Source organism: Salvelinus sp. IW2-2015, linkage group LG4q.1:29 (genome assembly GCF_002910315.2).
Source record: "Salvelinus sp. IW2-2015 linkage group LG4q.1:29, ASM291031v2, whole genome shotgun sequence".
Taxonomy (NCBI): domain Eukaryota; kingdom Metazoa; phylum Chordata; class Actinopteri; order Salmoniformes; family Salmonidae; genus Salvelinus; species Salvelinus sp. IW2-2015.
Genome location: NC_036842.1, coordinates 68,552,721 through 68,567,110, shown reverse-complemented (window position 1 = coordinate 68,567,110; position 14,390 = coordinate 68,552,721). Strand labels below are relative to the sequence as shown.

Sequence of the window (14,390 nt, the reverse complement as noted above, 5' to 3'; positions counted from 1 at the left end):
GACAACTGAATCTGAAAATGTGACACCGTTTAAAAACTATTTGAATCTGTTTATTTAGCTATGCATTTTTGTTTGGTACATTTCAGTCATAAATGTTTAGGATTCTTATTTTTTTGCAAATTTGCAAATGGAATTAGTTAGCTAATATCCTATTGTTCCTCATCTGCTCATCATGTCTGCTTATATGACGTTTATTTTAGCTAACCATTCTTGTCTCTTGTCTTTTGTCTGAATTATTGTATTTTTTCTTTCAGTTTATGGGAATTGTAATGAATTGTAGGATTGTTGTGAATACGGATAACATAGTCTATATATTAATAAATATATTAAAGTAGTTAAAATATAAAACCACAAATTGTGTTAATCATAAATTAATCTTGAATAACACAGTAATACAAATTGTATTTCATTAATTTTAATAGTTACATACAGGTACATAAGAGCTGAAATGTGTATTATTATTGTTATTAAAAGTCAGCTTTTTTCATACTGTGATCATTTAAGAATAAATATTGCTTGAGTATCATGCTGAGAACTAAGAACCGAATAGTGCTTTAAGAGAGGAACATAATCCAGGAGATAATCTCCTCAAACTCACATTACACATGTATATACACACTGACACACACACACCTCATAACCATCATTAAACTGATGAAATGTAGCCTAACCAGAGAAATAGAATGTATCATGCTGATTTAATTATGTGCATTGCTTTAGGCCTAAACAGCAAATATCCTATTGACTACACTAGTCACTACTACTACTAAACTATCCATTTTCCAAAGACGTGGAGAGCGGAAATCAGAAGGTAAAGTCTTGAGGCTCTGTCTCATCATTCTCCTCTGGTTCGTTGCTCCTTGCAGTAGGGACTTTGGCAGCACACTCTGCCTTCCTGGTGAAGGGGCGACCTGGCTGGGCCAGTGTTTGACGTGGAGGCTGCTTGCTGTGTGAAACTTGGCCCATACTCTGGGAAGGGGCACCTTCTTGTCTCTGGGTCACCAAAGCTTGCTGTCCCCTGTACTGATCACAGGATGCTACCAAAGGCTTTCCTATGTCTAGCTGTTTGCTCTCTTGCAGCCGCAGCTTGCTGCCCATGTGGGTATAGTGTAGGTCCACCTTTATCACTAAGGATCCCTTTGGAACAGAGATAAAAAAAACAGAATATAGATTTTTATTCACACTTTTAGTTAACCATTGAATAAATGATAGATCGCAAAATGTAAACCTTTCTACCATATTATTGCTTACTTTTTATTGTAAATATGAGGACGCAGAAAGTAAGCATACCTGGAGCTTTTGAAGGCCACAAAGTCTGAGGCTACAGTCAGGGTTTTCAGCAACCAAGTTGTTTAGCAAGAGAGAGTCCATTTCACCTGATCTGCCAGGACTAGAGAAGATATCCTCCATTGCCTAGACAGAGGTTTGGAATAAAATACATCAGGCAACTACAACAAAACCTATCACACCCACTTATTATTATTATACATGGGGTGGCAGGTAGCCTAGTGGTTAGAGTGTTGGGCCAGTAACTGAAAGGTTGCTGGATTGAATCCCTGAGCTGACAAGGTAAAAATCTATCATTCTGCCCCTGAACAAGGCAGTTAACCCACTGTTCCCCGGTAGGCTGTCATTGTAAGTAAGAACTTGTTCTTAACTGACTTGCCTAGTTAAATAAAGGTTACACATACATGGTATATTGGTTTTGTGTACGGGGGAAATAATGCATTGAACCACTAAGTGTCAGTATGCTCCAAGGAGTTATCACGCCACAGAAGCAAACACTTGATAAGCGGTTGTGCACCAATTTCCTGCTCTTGTTTCTCACTTCGGCCATTTATTACAGCTAGGAACTCTATATATGGGCACAACATTCTTGTAAATGGGAAACATCATTCAATGACTGTGTAACGCTCTCGTGAAAGCCAAGAGGGCATACGCCGCATAAGGCAGAACTATGCCAATAAGTGTTCTGTGCATAAGATATACCCTAGAGTGGGGAGGGGATGATTCTGCGCTCTTGACAACCTTTGTACCTGCATGTTCTCTACATATAAAACGTTGTTCTATGAGCAATAAACGTTCAAAATTACAAAGCGTTATGCCGTGTCAAGTTCAGATAAATATCTATACGACAATTTTAGCCTTGAGAGCTGTGACCATAAACTGAAATAGTTCAGACACCATTTGCAGAACCAACTCTTAGAACCTTCTCCCAAACATATTTTCTTAACCTTCTGTTTTCAGTTTTGTTGTGAGTGTAGCCTACAGATGAATACAATTATGCATACATTTCTAGGGTCTCACAAGGAGTTATAAAGCCCTTTCAATCAAATAATTATCTGCAGTGTCATGTGAAGTTACGCAACTAAGTCAAAATTCTTACTAGTGGGTGTTTGTTCACCACACCCTGCCCTTTACATAATGTGGCAGGTATCAACAAGTAAGCGTGAAGAGGTGACTCACAGGTGTGCTCCTCAGAGTAACAGTGCAGTCCTGGGTCCTGGGGCCAGTGGTTTTCACTGTGCCGAAGGCAACCATGACGTTAGAGAACAAGGCTGAGAAGCTGACCTCCACCTCAACTCCACAGGGGAAAATAAGCAGCTTCTGACGTGGTAGCTCTGTGTGGGATGATATCACATGGAAAGACAGTTTTAAGATACAAATCCTATGTCAGAAAGCATCTGACATAGGATGCTATCTCTTATTCTTATCCGTATTTTTTTGAAACTGCACTGTCGGTTAGGGGCTTGTAAGTAAGCATTTCACTGTTGTATTCGGCACATGTGACTAATACATTTTTATTTGATTTGATTTTATCTCTAGGAGACAGACTAGATAAGAGAATTGGCCAGGCATGTTAAATGAAAAAGTTTATTTTATCAGATGTCACCTTGTCCTTGAAAAAGGTTACAGTAGGAGTTTGTTCTTTAAAATCTGAGGCCAAAATATACATAGGGATTTTCAAGAACTTCAGTGATGACAACATTCTATTTGAATAAATAATACACGATAAGAAAGTTCCTAGGTGACAGGGGGACAACAAAAGTATTATCCCTTCTGTTATGCATACAACTGATATACTGTGAGTGAAAAAAGCTTATAGTTGACTTTAAATATACAAATAAGTTCCCTGTCTGTTATCACCACAAATAAACTGTCAATTATTGAATGGTGGTGTGATGGTCATGACTCATGCTAAACCACACTGTTTTTAACAGCCACATCCATATCACATGCAGAACTGGAGGGGGTGTAGGGAGGAGGGAACATATTGCTATTCCTCTTTCTTGATAAGACTAGTTTAGGGCAAGAAAATTACATTACAGTATTTCATAGAAAATCACACACCATACCATTGCTAATGCATCTAAAATAAGAACAGCACTTGACATACACACAATAATTTATCAATAGTGTCTTTCGATTACCATTTATTGTGAAAAAGGGTCTGGATTGCGGATATTGTGGTGTAAAAACTTACCGTTGGCTTGTCTCCAGCAGGCATCTCTCAGACGTAGCTCCCCAGTGTGGCCGGTGGTCCTGACCGGATCTGTTAGGGAGCGAGGCTCCTTCAGCGTGTGTTTGATCTCCACCGCCTGCTTCCCTGTGACCAGAGGGTCTCTGCCTAGATCTGAGGAAGAGGGTAAATGTTAAAGGTTAGCCTATGCTGCCAAGGTAACAGCTGTTCTTAAGGAAGGTTCAATAGTAGGACTGAAATGAAAATAATAATACTATTTGACTGATGTAAAGGCTCTGAAATTTTAAACATGTGGATAATAAGAGTGAAATGTTTAGATGACAGGCATGTGTAAGGCATTGTGGGTCAGATGTGACATTTTTTACATTTTAAATGTAACCTTTATTTAACTCGGCAAGTCAGCTAAGAAAAAAATATTATTTACAATGAGGGCATACGGGGACAACTGAAAAGGGACAACTGATACACTGAAACCCTATTCAGGGCCCTGGATACAGGCTTACTCTTAGCCTTGCAGAGGATATGACTTTAGTACATATTTTAAGCAAGCTGTCTTCACCATGTTTCCATTAGAGTTGAGTGAACAGCAGTTCATCATCAACTATTTTTCCATTAATAAATAACTCGAAGACGGACATAGATCATAATTCTTCAAATGAGGTTCTGGGAACATGGTCTCATGATCTGTCACTTCAGTGAATATTATTTCCTAGACATGAATTAGCAACGGTTGTTATAAGGTCTAAAATACGATTCTGATAAATGCAACAGTTAGACAAAGTATTCCCACGCATAACAGAGAGACGAGATCATACACAAATATAAGCAATGTTTGAAATTATTATGTTTTAGTCAAATGTTATATCTGTTTGGGCTTCTTGAGGTCAATTTGCAGTCTACAAATTATTTGTAATTATGTTCCGTTCCCCCGACCATGAGCTCAAGAGACAAATCGGCCACACGGCAGAATCTAGTTGATGATCCCTGCAGTACAAAACGTCACCTTTTATTCAAGGGTATTTTCATACATATCTGTTTTACCGTGTAGAAATTAATGCACTTTATGTATCTAGTCCCCCCATAAGTATTTGAACAAATTCACTTAGAATATTAAATTAAGTCAAACGTATAGTATTTGGTTCCATATTCCTAGCATGCATTGACTACCTCAAGCTTGTGACTCCACAAACTTGTTGGCTGCATTTACAGGTTGTTTTGGTTGTGTTTTGGATTATATTGTGCCCAATAGAAATTAATGGTAAATAATATATTGGAGTCACTTTTATTGTGGAGTCACTTTTATTGTAAATATGAATAGAATATGCTTCTCAACACTTCTATATTAATGTGGATGCTACCATGATTACTGATATCCATGAATGAATGAAAGTTACAGATGCACAAAGATCACGCCCCGAAAACTCACTATTACCAATAACAGGGGAGGTTAGCAATTTTGGGGGTATGATATTTATTTCTCTGTAACGTTCTAACTCATCATTATTCACGATTCATTCATGATTACACTTTCAGAAATGTAGCTGTAAACCTGAAATAAAATGTATTGAGTCACGTTTGTTTTCACAATGTCCCATTGAGTAACGGTGCAGTAAATATATCTATCATGTAAGCCGTGAGCTTCTGTGCCAAGATCCGACCGTTACAGCCACTGGCAATTCATCAGTCAACCAAAGCAGTACTTTACCACCACCTCCTTGGATGGGCTGTGTTAAGTTATGCAGGATCACTGGAGCTGGAGCTGATTGACCACAGGAGAGCAGTGTAGGGGGGTACACACACACACACACACACACACACGCCAGAGCAGCTGTCTTTAACTCTACTGCTCTCAGGTTTCCTGCTGTGGTCCGACCAACAGTGTGAATTTCCAGAGAATGCGGTCACATGCTAATGCAGCTCTGTCCCACAAAGTCATGTTACCAGAGAGACCCATCAAACATGTTGCAGGTTTTCAAGCATTTCGCTACACCCGCAATAACATCTGCTAAACATGTGTATGTGACCAATAAAATGTTATTTTATTTAAGGTTTTGGTTTTTCCAATTATGTTTTGAGGTTGGACTTTAGCACGTATAGATCGTTAGCACGTAGGGGGCGCTGAGTGGTGTCACCTCGTTACTCAGTATGTGTTACACCTGTTCTGGTTTCCGTTTCGTTAGTGGGAAGGTGTTTCACCTGTGCTGGCCCAGGTGCTATTCAAGAGTGGCTGACCCAGTGCTCCAATTGTCTTGAGAGATGTGGAGGGTCAACACCTTAAGTTGGTGTGGATATAGAAAAGCGTTCCTTTGTCTGATTTTGTTTTGCGCCACCTTTCTGGTTTGATTCCTGTCTTTAAGTTTGGTGTGGGTCTTTCTTTTGTTTGCCTCTTGGGCAAATTTATTGTGCGCTCATGGTGGGTGTCTTTTAGGTTCCAGTTGTTGTTGCTAGTCAACTTTCAGTGGACACCCCCATGAGTGTCTTTCAGAACCCCTCATAAAACCCATCTGTTTTGGTTGTTGGTCAGCAACTCTTTGTTAGTTCCCCCTTTGAGTGACACTTTGATTTCATGCTGGGGAATGTAACAAACAATAAAACAAGCAGCCCTCCAAGCGCAGCCCACTGCTACCTGCTGCACCAGTTGGAGTAGTTAGTGATGGAGAAACGTTAAAGGCCCAGTGCAGTCAAAAATGTGATTTACCTGTGTTTTATATATATTTCCACACTGAGGTTGGAATAATACTGTGAAAATGATGATAATGCCCTTTTAGTGTAAGAGCTGTTTGAAAAGACCACCTGAAATTTCATCCTGTGTTGGTGGGATGGAGTTTTGGCCTGCCTGGTTACATCACCAGGTGGTAAATGAGTTAATAGACCAATAAAGAGTTCCAAACCTCTCTTCCAATAACAGCTAGTTTTCAGTTTTCCCCTCCCCACTCAGACCACTCCCAGACAGTCCAAGCTAAATTCTTGCTTGAGAAATAGAACTTTGCTAAGAATTTTTTGTTATTTTCTTAAACCATTTAATTGAAAACAATCACAGTAAGGAAATGAATTGTTAAGCAGAAATTATTTGAGATTGAGATAAAAACAGCTGCATTGAACCTTTAGGATGTGAAAATGTCTGTGCTCCATCCAACAACAGCTTTCACACTGACCCTGTTTACAGACATTACTGTGCATCTCATATAGAGGAGCTATAGAACCAAGAGTCACCTAAGAAGACAATGTTATTCTGCTCTCATTAGCAGGGAATTTAGTCTTTCTTGGGTAATATCTAGTATTTTTTGGTCAAAAGAAATACAGGGGTTTCCCATATGAGTCATGGATTGGTGTTAACAGTATGTCAAAACATCCATCCTGAAATTCCAAAGTCACACACACTGAGGGAAGTACTATAAGCAAAGCCACCGTCATACTATAAGAGCAAAGCCTATCATACAATAACACTGACCCTCAGAGACCTGCTCCAGGACGTGAGTGACCTTCTCCGGCTGCAGAATGTGCTTGTTCAGGTACTTGGTGAAGATCCCAGTGCTCTTCCCTCCATCCTGCACCTCATACGCCTCTGCATCTTCACATCTTTTAAGGCAGCAGGAGGTCATTTAGATTTCAGGTCATGAATGAACACTCATAAAATAAGTTGTTACATACACAAAAAATACATACGTGGCATATCCATACACTGTGTTTCCCATGGGTACCAAGGGCCTGATTTCAGAAGCTATGCAATCTTGGTTGTACCTTAAAATACAAATATACAACTTAACACGAATATACAACTTAACACCTGTTTTAGTCCTTCCACAATCATAATACTGTTTGTACAAAAGTTGGACAAGATGTATAGCAACAAACAGTAACATGTGGTGTCCATCAGGAGGTCTACCATGTTCTGCAGGTGTCTAGTAAGACCACACTCAATGCAGTCCGTCTCTCCTGCATCATGCGCATGACCCTCTGTACACAGACACAGTTCTCTGGAAGGTAGGGCTGTGGAGCATCTATGGCCACCAGGTAGTTCCTCCCTGAACGTTCATACCCATGACCAGCATAGTAGAACAGGGCTGTAGGGGATAGCATAACGTTACTAAATTACTATTTAGAGTTAGTTACCATCGATCACTGTTACTTCATCAGATGAACACAGGAAAGAAAAGTCTCTCATAGGTGTAAAATAGTAAATTCAGAGCACAAGATGAGTACACTGAGTGTACAAAACATTATGAACACCTGCTCCATGACATAGACTGACCAGGTGAATGCTATGATCCCTTATCGATGTCACTTGTTAAATCCACTTCAATCAGTGTAGATTAAGCTTTGAATCACTTGAGACATGGATTGTGAATGGGCAATAAAAAAATATTTAAGTGCCTTTGAGCAGGGTATGGTAGTAGGTGCAAGGTGCATGGTATACAGTCTGTCAAGAACTGCAACGTTGCTGGGTTTTTCATGCTCAACAGTTTCCCGTGTGTATCAAGAATGGTCCACCACCCATAGGACATCCAGCCAACCAACTTGACACAACTGTGGGAAACATTGGAGTCAACACGGGCCAGCATCCCTGTGGAACGCTTTCGACACCTTGTAGAATCCATACCCCGACAAATTGAGGCTGTTCTGAGCGCAAAAGGATGTGCAACCCAATATTAGGAAGGTGTTCCCAATGTTTTGTACACTCAGTGTATACTCCAGTTCAGAGCGAGGTAGAGATAAGGAAGAAGAAAGGGTGAAACTGCACATGAAAAAGGTCAGGAGTTTTCAGAGCAGTGAAAGTAGGACGTAGTAGAGTAGCTACATGTTTAGCTACATGTTTCATACTCTTTATGCATCTGTCAAACAAGGCTCCATGTTTTAGCCGGTTTCATTTCATCAAAGATATACTGTGTAGAATATCACACAACACTGACCCTATCCTCAATCAACAAGCCATTATGTTGCTTGCTTTCTAGGTATTATGTCCAGTGGAAACAGGTAAACTGTGCAGGTCCTAAAAGCTCATAGAAAGCCAGGTTGCTACTTTTTAGATTGTTTTTTAGTTTCACATTAAGCTGACCTCGTTTTCTATAACAGCCAACAACACACACACGTGGACTATTAGATGAGGCAGAAAGTTATACATTCTTAAAAATGCTTACATACCAAATAAAATGTCATGTGTATGGCTCAGTACCTGTAATAACAGTGTGAACATTTATTTATTTGACTAAAATATAAAAGGGAGATAAACTGACAGTTTGCTGGGTTGCTAAAAGCCCTTTACAGGCGCTAAATAATTCTGTAAAGTAGAAGTATCACAGGCCTTTAGAAACGCCTATACATAGCAAGGCTTTTCACACCAAACACTACAGACCCATGCTTCTCCTTTCCACCTCTTATCTGCCTGCTAAACCACACTCACACCAAGCTACTAATAAGATCTCAAAACAGCAGCATAGAATTATGAACTGTGACCTCAACAAGTTCAACGGAAAATAGCAGAATAAGTTCAAAGGGAACTTAACCAGACTACGAAGTCTGATTTCCACTTAACATATACTTGTTTTTATACATTTACACCTATTTTTCTGAGACGGGGAATAGAATTACTCTCATCGTTAGCTTTTTAGAGTCTCTGAAAAAAACTAAATTCAAAATACATTTTCCATTGTAATGTAACCACCAGAATACTGTACAGTGTTAAACTCACCATACACGCCCCTGTCAAGCAGAAGAATGAACTTGTCAATGGCTGCCAGCATCTCCTCCCTGGTGAGGTCCAGAAGAGACACCACTCTGAAGCCCAGCTGCTGCAGCAGGTTGGCCAGCTCATGGACATCCATAGTGGGGGCCATCAGGTCCGGGTGGTGGGAGTAGTTGAGGTTACCAATAAGCAGGGCCACTTTGTCAGTCGCTGAACGGAAAGACCATAGTGGAATTAGTAATTGGGGTTAATTTACTGTACAACAAGAACAGCTAATTAAACTGTAGAAACATGAAACTGCATGCAGTACTAGTCAAAAGTTTGGACACACCTACTCATTCCAGGGTTTTCTTTATTTTGACTATTTTCTACATTGTAGAATAATAGTGAACACATCAAAACTATGAAATAACACATATGAAATCATGTAGTAACCAAAAAAGTGTAAAATAAATTTGAGATTTTTCAAAGTAGCCACCCTTTGACTTGATGACAGCTTTGCATACTCTTGGCATTCTCTCAACCAGCTTCACCTGGAATGCTTTTCCAACAGTCTTGAAGGAGTTCCCACATATGCTGAGCACTTGTTGGCTGCTTTTCCTTCACTCTACAGTTCAACTCATCCCAAACCATCACAATTGGGTTGAGGTCGGGTGATTGTGGAGGCCAGGTCATCTGATGCAGCACTCCATCACTATCCTTCTTGGTCAAATAGCCCTTACACAGCCTGGAGGTGTGTTGAGTCATTGTCCTGTTGAAGAAGAAATGATAGTCCCACTAAGCGCAAAGCAGATAGGATGGCGTATCGCTGCAGAATGCTGTGGTTGCCATGCTGGTTAAGTGTGCCTTGAATTCTAAATAAGTCACTGACAGTGTCACCAGCAAAGCATCTTCACACCTCCTCCTCCATGCTTCACAGTGGGAACCACACATGCAGAGATCATCCGTTCACCTACTCTGCGTCTCACAAAGACATGGCGGTTGGAACCAAAAATCTCAAATTGGGACTCATCAGACCAAACAACAGATTTCCACCGGTCTAATGTCCATTGCTCATGTTTCTTGGCCCATGCAAGTCTCTTCTTATTATTGGTGTCCTTTAGTAGTGGTTTCTTTGCAGCAATTCGACCATGAAGGTCTGATTCACGCAGTCTCCTCTGAACAGTTGATATTGAGATGACCCTGTTACTTAAAGTCTGTGAAGGATTTATTTGGGCAGCAATTTCTGAGGCTGGTAACTCTAATGAACTTGTCCTCTGCAGCAGAGGTAACTATGGGTCTTCCTTTCCTGTGGCGGTCCTCATGAGAGCCAGTTTCATCATAGTGCTAGATGGAAGAAACTTTCAAAGTTCTTGACATTTTCCGGATTGACTGACCTTCATGTCTTAAAGTAATGATGCACTGTCATTTCTCTTTGCTTATTTGAGCTGTTCTTGCCATAATATGGTCTTTGTATTTTACCAAATAGTGCTATCTTCTGTATACCAGCCCTACATTGTCACAACACAACTGATTGGCTCAAACTAATTAAGGAGGAAGAAATTCACCTGTTAAATTAAATGCATTCCAGCTGACTACCTCATGAAGCTGGTTGAGCGAATGCCAAGAGTGTGCAAAGCTGTCATCAAGGTAAAGGGTGGCAACTTTAACACTTTTTTGTTACTGCATGATTCCATATATGTTATTTCATAGTTTTGATGTCTTCACTATTATTCTACAATGTAGAAAATAGTAAAATAAAGAAAAACCCTGGAATGAGTAGTATGTGTGTCAACTTTTGATTGGTACTGTATATCCGAAAATACTGCTACAACAGTTCCCCTCTTCAATGAGGAAATGCTCAAACTGCATTCTAAAAATTACAAATACTTTATTTACACTAATACTTTATTTACACCGAGCCATACCTGTGAGTTTTGGAGCTGTGACTTTGAGTTGATTAGATGGCTCTGAACGAAATGGAAAAAAGAAAGAAAAACAAAGGTTGAAATCAGTGCATAACTTCACACAACACACTTCAATCTGTCAATCAAACACAACAAACAAGATCAAAAGCAATATGAGTGTGTTAAAGGCCTCCGTTTTACTTCAGACTGGTTGAGTCAAAATGTAGAAAACACATTCAAATGCAAAAGGGGAACCTACATCCAAAGGCTAGTTTCATTTCAAGTAATTTAGATGTTGTCTATACAACCCTGCCCACTGTTGAGAGCCTGACAACTTCCTACCATTTCTGTCTTTAACAAAGGGAAAGTACCTTAAATCCTCAGCAGAATGGAAAGACCCACTTGATAGTTTTGTACAAAGGTACTGGGAGACATGTGCAGAAATCGAAATATTCACAGCTATTCCACTAGCTCATTGAAAAGTGCGGAATTACTTTACAGTGAATTATGTGATAGACTTCATCAGGGAAAATAGAAAATGCTAATAGTAAAGCTCATGCCACTGAACAAATAACTGTTGCTATTGTTTTGTCATGTGCTACTATGAAGGACTTTTGGGTTTCATATTCACTATTTCTATATATAATTAAAGATACACATTCACAAAAGGTAGACTCCATAATTTTACAACATCATTCACAGTGGGGTGACTTCCTACAAACAACAACATTCCTTCCTAATATTTGCAAAGATGCCCTTCGAGCTCTATCATATTTCTATTTACCTATATCAACATCAGCTGGCTCTGTCCATCTTTCTTCTTCAACATTGGACACAGAGCAGAGATATGTTCCTCTATCATCTGCCTCTGCATTATGTATCTACAAGGGACACAAACACATTCCCATTAATGTTTGCCTCTACTCATGCACATAAGACTATTCTAGAAAACAAACCTTATGTTAAATATTAACCAAGTTCTTCTAAATTACAATGTTTACATAGGACTACTGAAGCACTATTGGCTCTCGGCCAGATCAAATGTCAAGACAGAGTAAATACGATGACCTCAGTGCAGGAGTAATTAAACACTGGAGTTACCTGCAATGTGTCAGTGGTTTTGCCCAACAGAGGATGTCCATTTCTGTACCACTGGTAGTGTGGGATGGGAATGCCAAAGGCAGAGCAGCTGAGGGTGAGTCTCTGCCCCTGTCTGACAGTCTGGGGTGCAGGGTGTACGGCGATATGTAGCTCCCCTCGCCAGGCTATTGGGAGACCTAAAGAATTAAAAATGCAATATTAATACATTCTATGCAAAATAGTGCTCTGCATTGATCAAAGGAGTTTTAAACATCTGCATTGCAAACATATTACCTTATAACTAGTAACTAATATAGACGATTCATATACCTGGTTTAGCAATGTCCGGGACCTTTACTTTGACCCATTCACTGAACACACAGTTGCAGAACTGGTCATTCACTCGGCAAATGTAGAGCTGAGACCTCTGGGCTGTGACAGTCAGATCTGCTCTGGTTGCACCAAATACCTAAAAAAACATTAGCCATTTCATTGGTTATACACTGTGTTACTCTACGAATTGACAACATAATACAGTGTCAGACAAGAATTACAAAAATCCTCCACAACCACATACCTCCTCTTCATCAGATTTGAACCACTGGTAGTTCAGGATACCTGTACCCTCTGCTCTCACACTCAGATTCACCTGATAGTTCAGTGGTACACTCACAGAAACAGGATGCTGCACAATGACAAGGTCTGAAAATGGAAAGTGATAACATTATATTACAGAATTGTTATTAAAAAATAATGTTATGTCAGTGTACTGATCAAAGATCACGGAACATAGTTGATTTGCAAAATAAATTGGGGAAATTCACACCTCTGATCATGTTTTTCATCACTTCAGTGTGGAATAGGAGCTTCTAAACCTCAAGTCGGTTCTGGTCATTCCTGCACTGTGCTGCCTGTAAGATGTGAAAAAAAGACAAAATATGGGCATCAAACTGGGTATCAACCAACACAAACCAAGAAGCAGCCAAAAATCACAGGAACACGTGGAGATGATGTGTGATAAGTGCCATGACTATGTTTGTGGACACAATGGAACAAATGTGCATTGGCAAGTGTGACTAGCAGATTTCTCCCCACTTCCCATTTTACAACTGTGCATGTGACAATCACCATAAGACAATTCATCTATTTCCAGAGAAATAGAGACTGATAGGCTAGCATCTTTGCAACACAATCTGTTCTGGCCGGCCAAATCTGGACAGTTGTCCATCATCATCTTCCTGAAAATTGCTTATTACAGAGTATTAACTATTATATGCTACTATCAATATGCTGTACAGTTCTACAGTTTAATGGCTGTAAAATTAGACCTGAACAATGTCCTCTACTAGTCTACAGCTCAAAATTGTGACTGTTAGTTATATGGTATACTACTTGACCAATAAGAATGTCCTGACGCACACATTAGTAGCCTATAAACTCAGGTGAATCACCACCACACATTCCTGTCTGCACACTCATCCCATAATGTGCTGTGTTGTTTCAGCTCTTGAAAAGCAAGAAGGCACATTAATATGTTATACAATTATTAGTGTTTGATCATATATTATTGTCATAGAAAAAAATCACTAGGCCTATGTTAATTGTTGTAATTGTGAGAGGTATTCTTACATTAAATGAAATATAGAAGTCTTTGGTAAACACGAAGGGGAACAATCAGAACAAACACGCAAATAGTATGATTATAGAAAAAGTGATCCAACACATTTCTATGGCTAGAGAGTGTTATTGTGTAGGCTACCTGTATCAATGTTTTGTACATACCTGAACTGCGACCAAACACCATATAAATGCCACACTGTAAGAGCATTCATTCGACTGCCTCAAACAAACTACAGTCGAGAATTTAACTAATCGAGAATCCTCAAAACTTTATCTCAATAAAAAAATAAAAGGACATCCTTTTTTCCCGGAACAATGATACCCGCCCTTTACCGTAGTAGATGTAGTATATGAGCCCTATTTTATAAAATATCTTATGAAATGCAATACTAACGCAATTCAATTAGGGAAATAATTACCCACAACGAGATCAACAGTCACACGTGGACAACAATAACATAGAACAGACATCTAAAAGATTGATTCATTTTGACTTCACTTTTGAAGTCTCTCAAAATGCTCAACAATGCTCCCGCCTTCTCACTTTTGAAATAGGCTTATTACGTTATATGAAACGTATTTCGGTTTTATGAAATTACTCTTGTGCTTATTAGTTTAAATTGTGATTGAATTAAATAGC

The 14,390-nt window shown here is 39.4% G+C and overlaps 1 protein-coding gene across 1 annotated transcript; it reads right to left on the bottom strand.

Moving 5' to 3' along the window:
• Positions 1–401: 401 nt before the first annotated feature.
• On the bottom strand, positions 402–14,001 carry malt3 (MALT paracaspase 3). The gene is made up of 15 exons (XM_023985504.2): positions 13,913–14,001; positions 12,957–13,041; positions 12,708–12,832; positions 12,461–12,599; positions 12,152–12,327; positions 11,835–11,931; positions 11,072–11,113; positions 9,171–9,374; positions 7,368–7,545; positions 7,148–7,222; positions 6,933–7,060; positions 3,485–3,634; positions 2,467–2,621; positions 1,291–1,413; positions 402–1,137 (listed from the first exon to the last, which is right to left on the bottom strand). Exons 2-15 carry the CDS (start codon positions 12,973–12,975, stop codon positions 805–807), a joined length of 1,944 nt encoding a protein of 647 aa, XP_023841272.1. The 5' UTR covers positions 12,976–13,041; positions 13,913–14,001; the 3' UTR covers positions 402–804.
• Between the last annotated feature and the right edge of the window lie 389 nt (positions 14,002–14,390).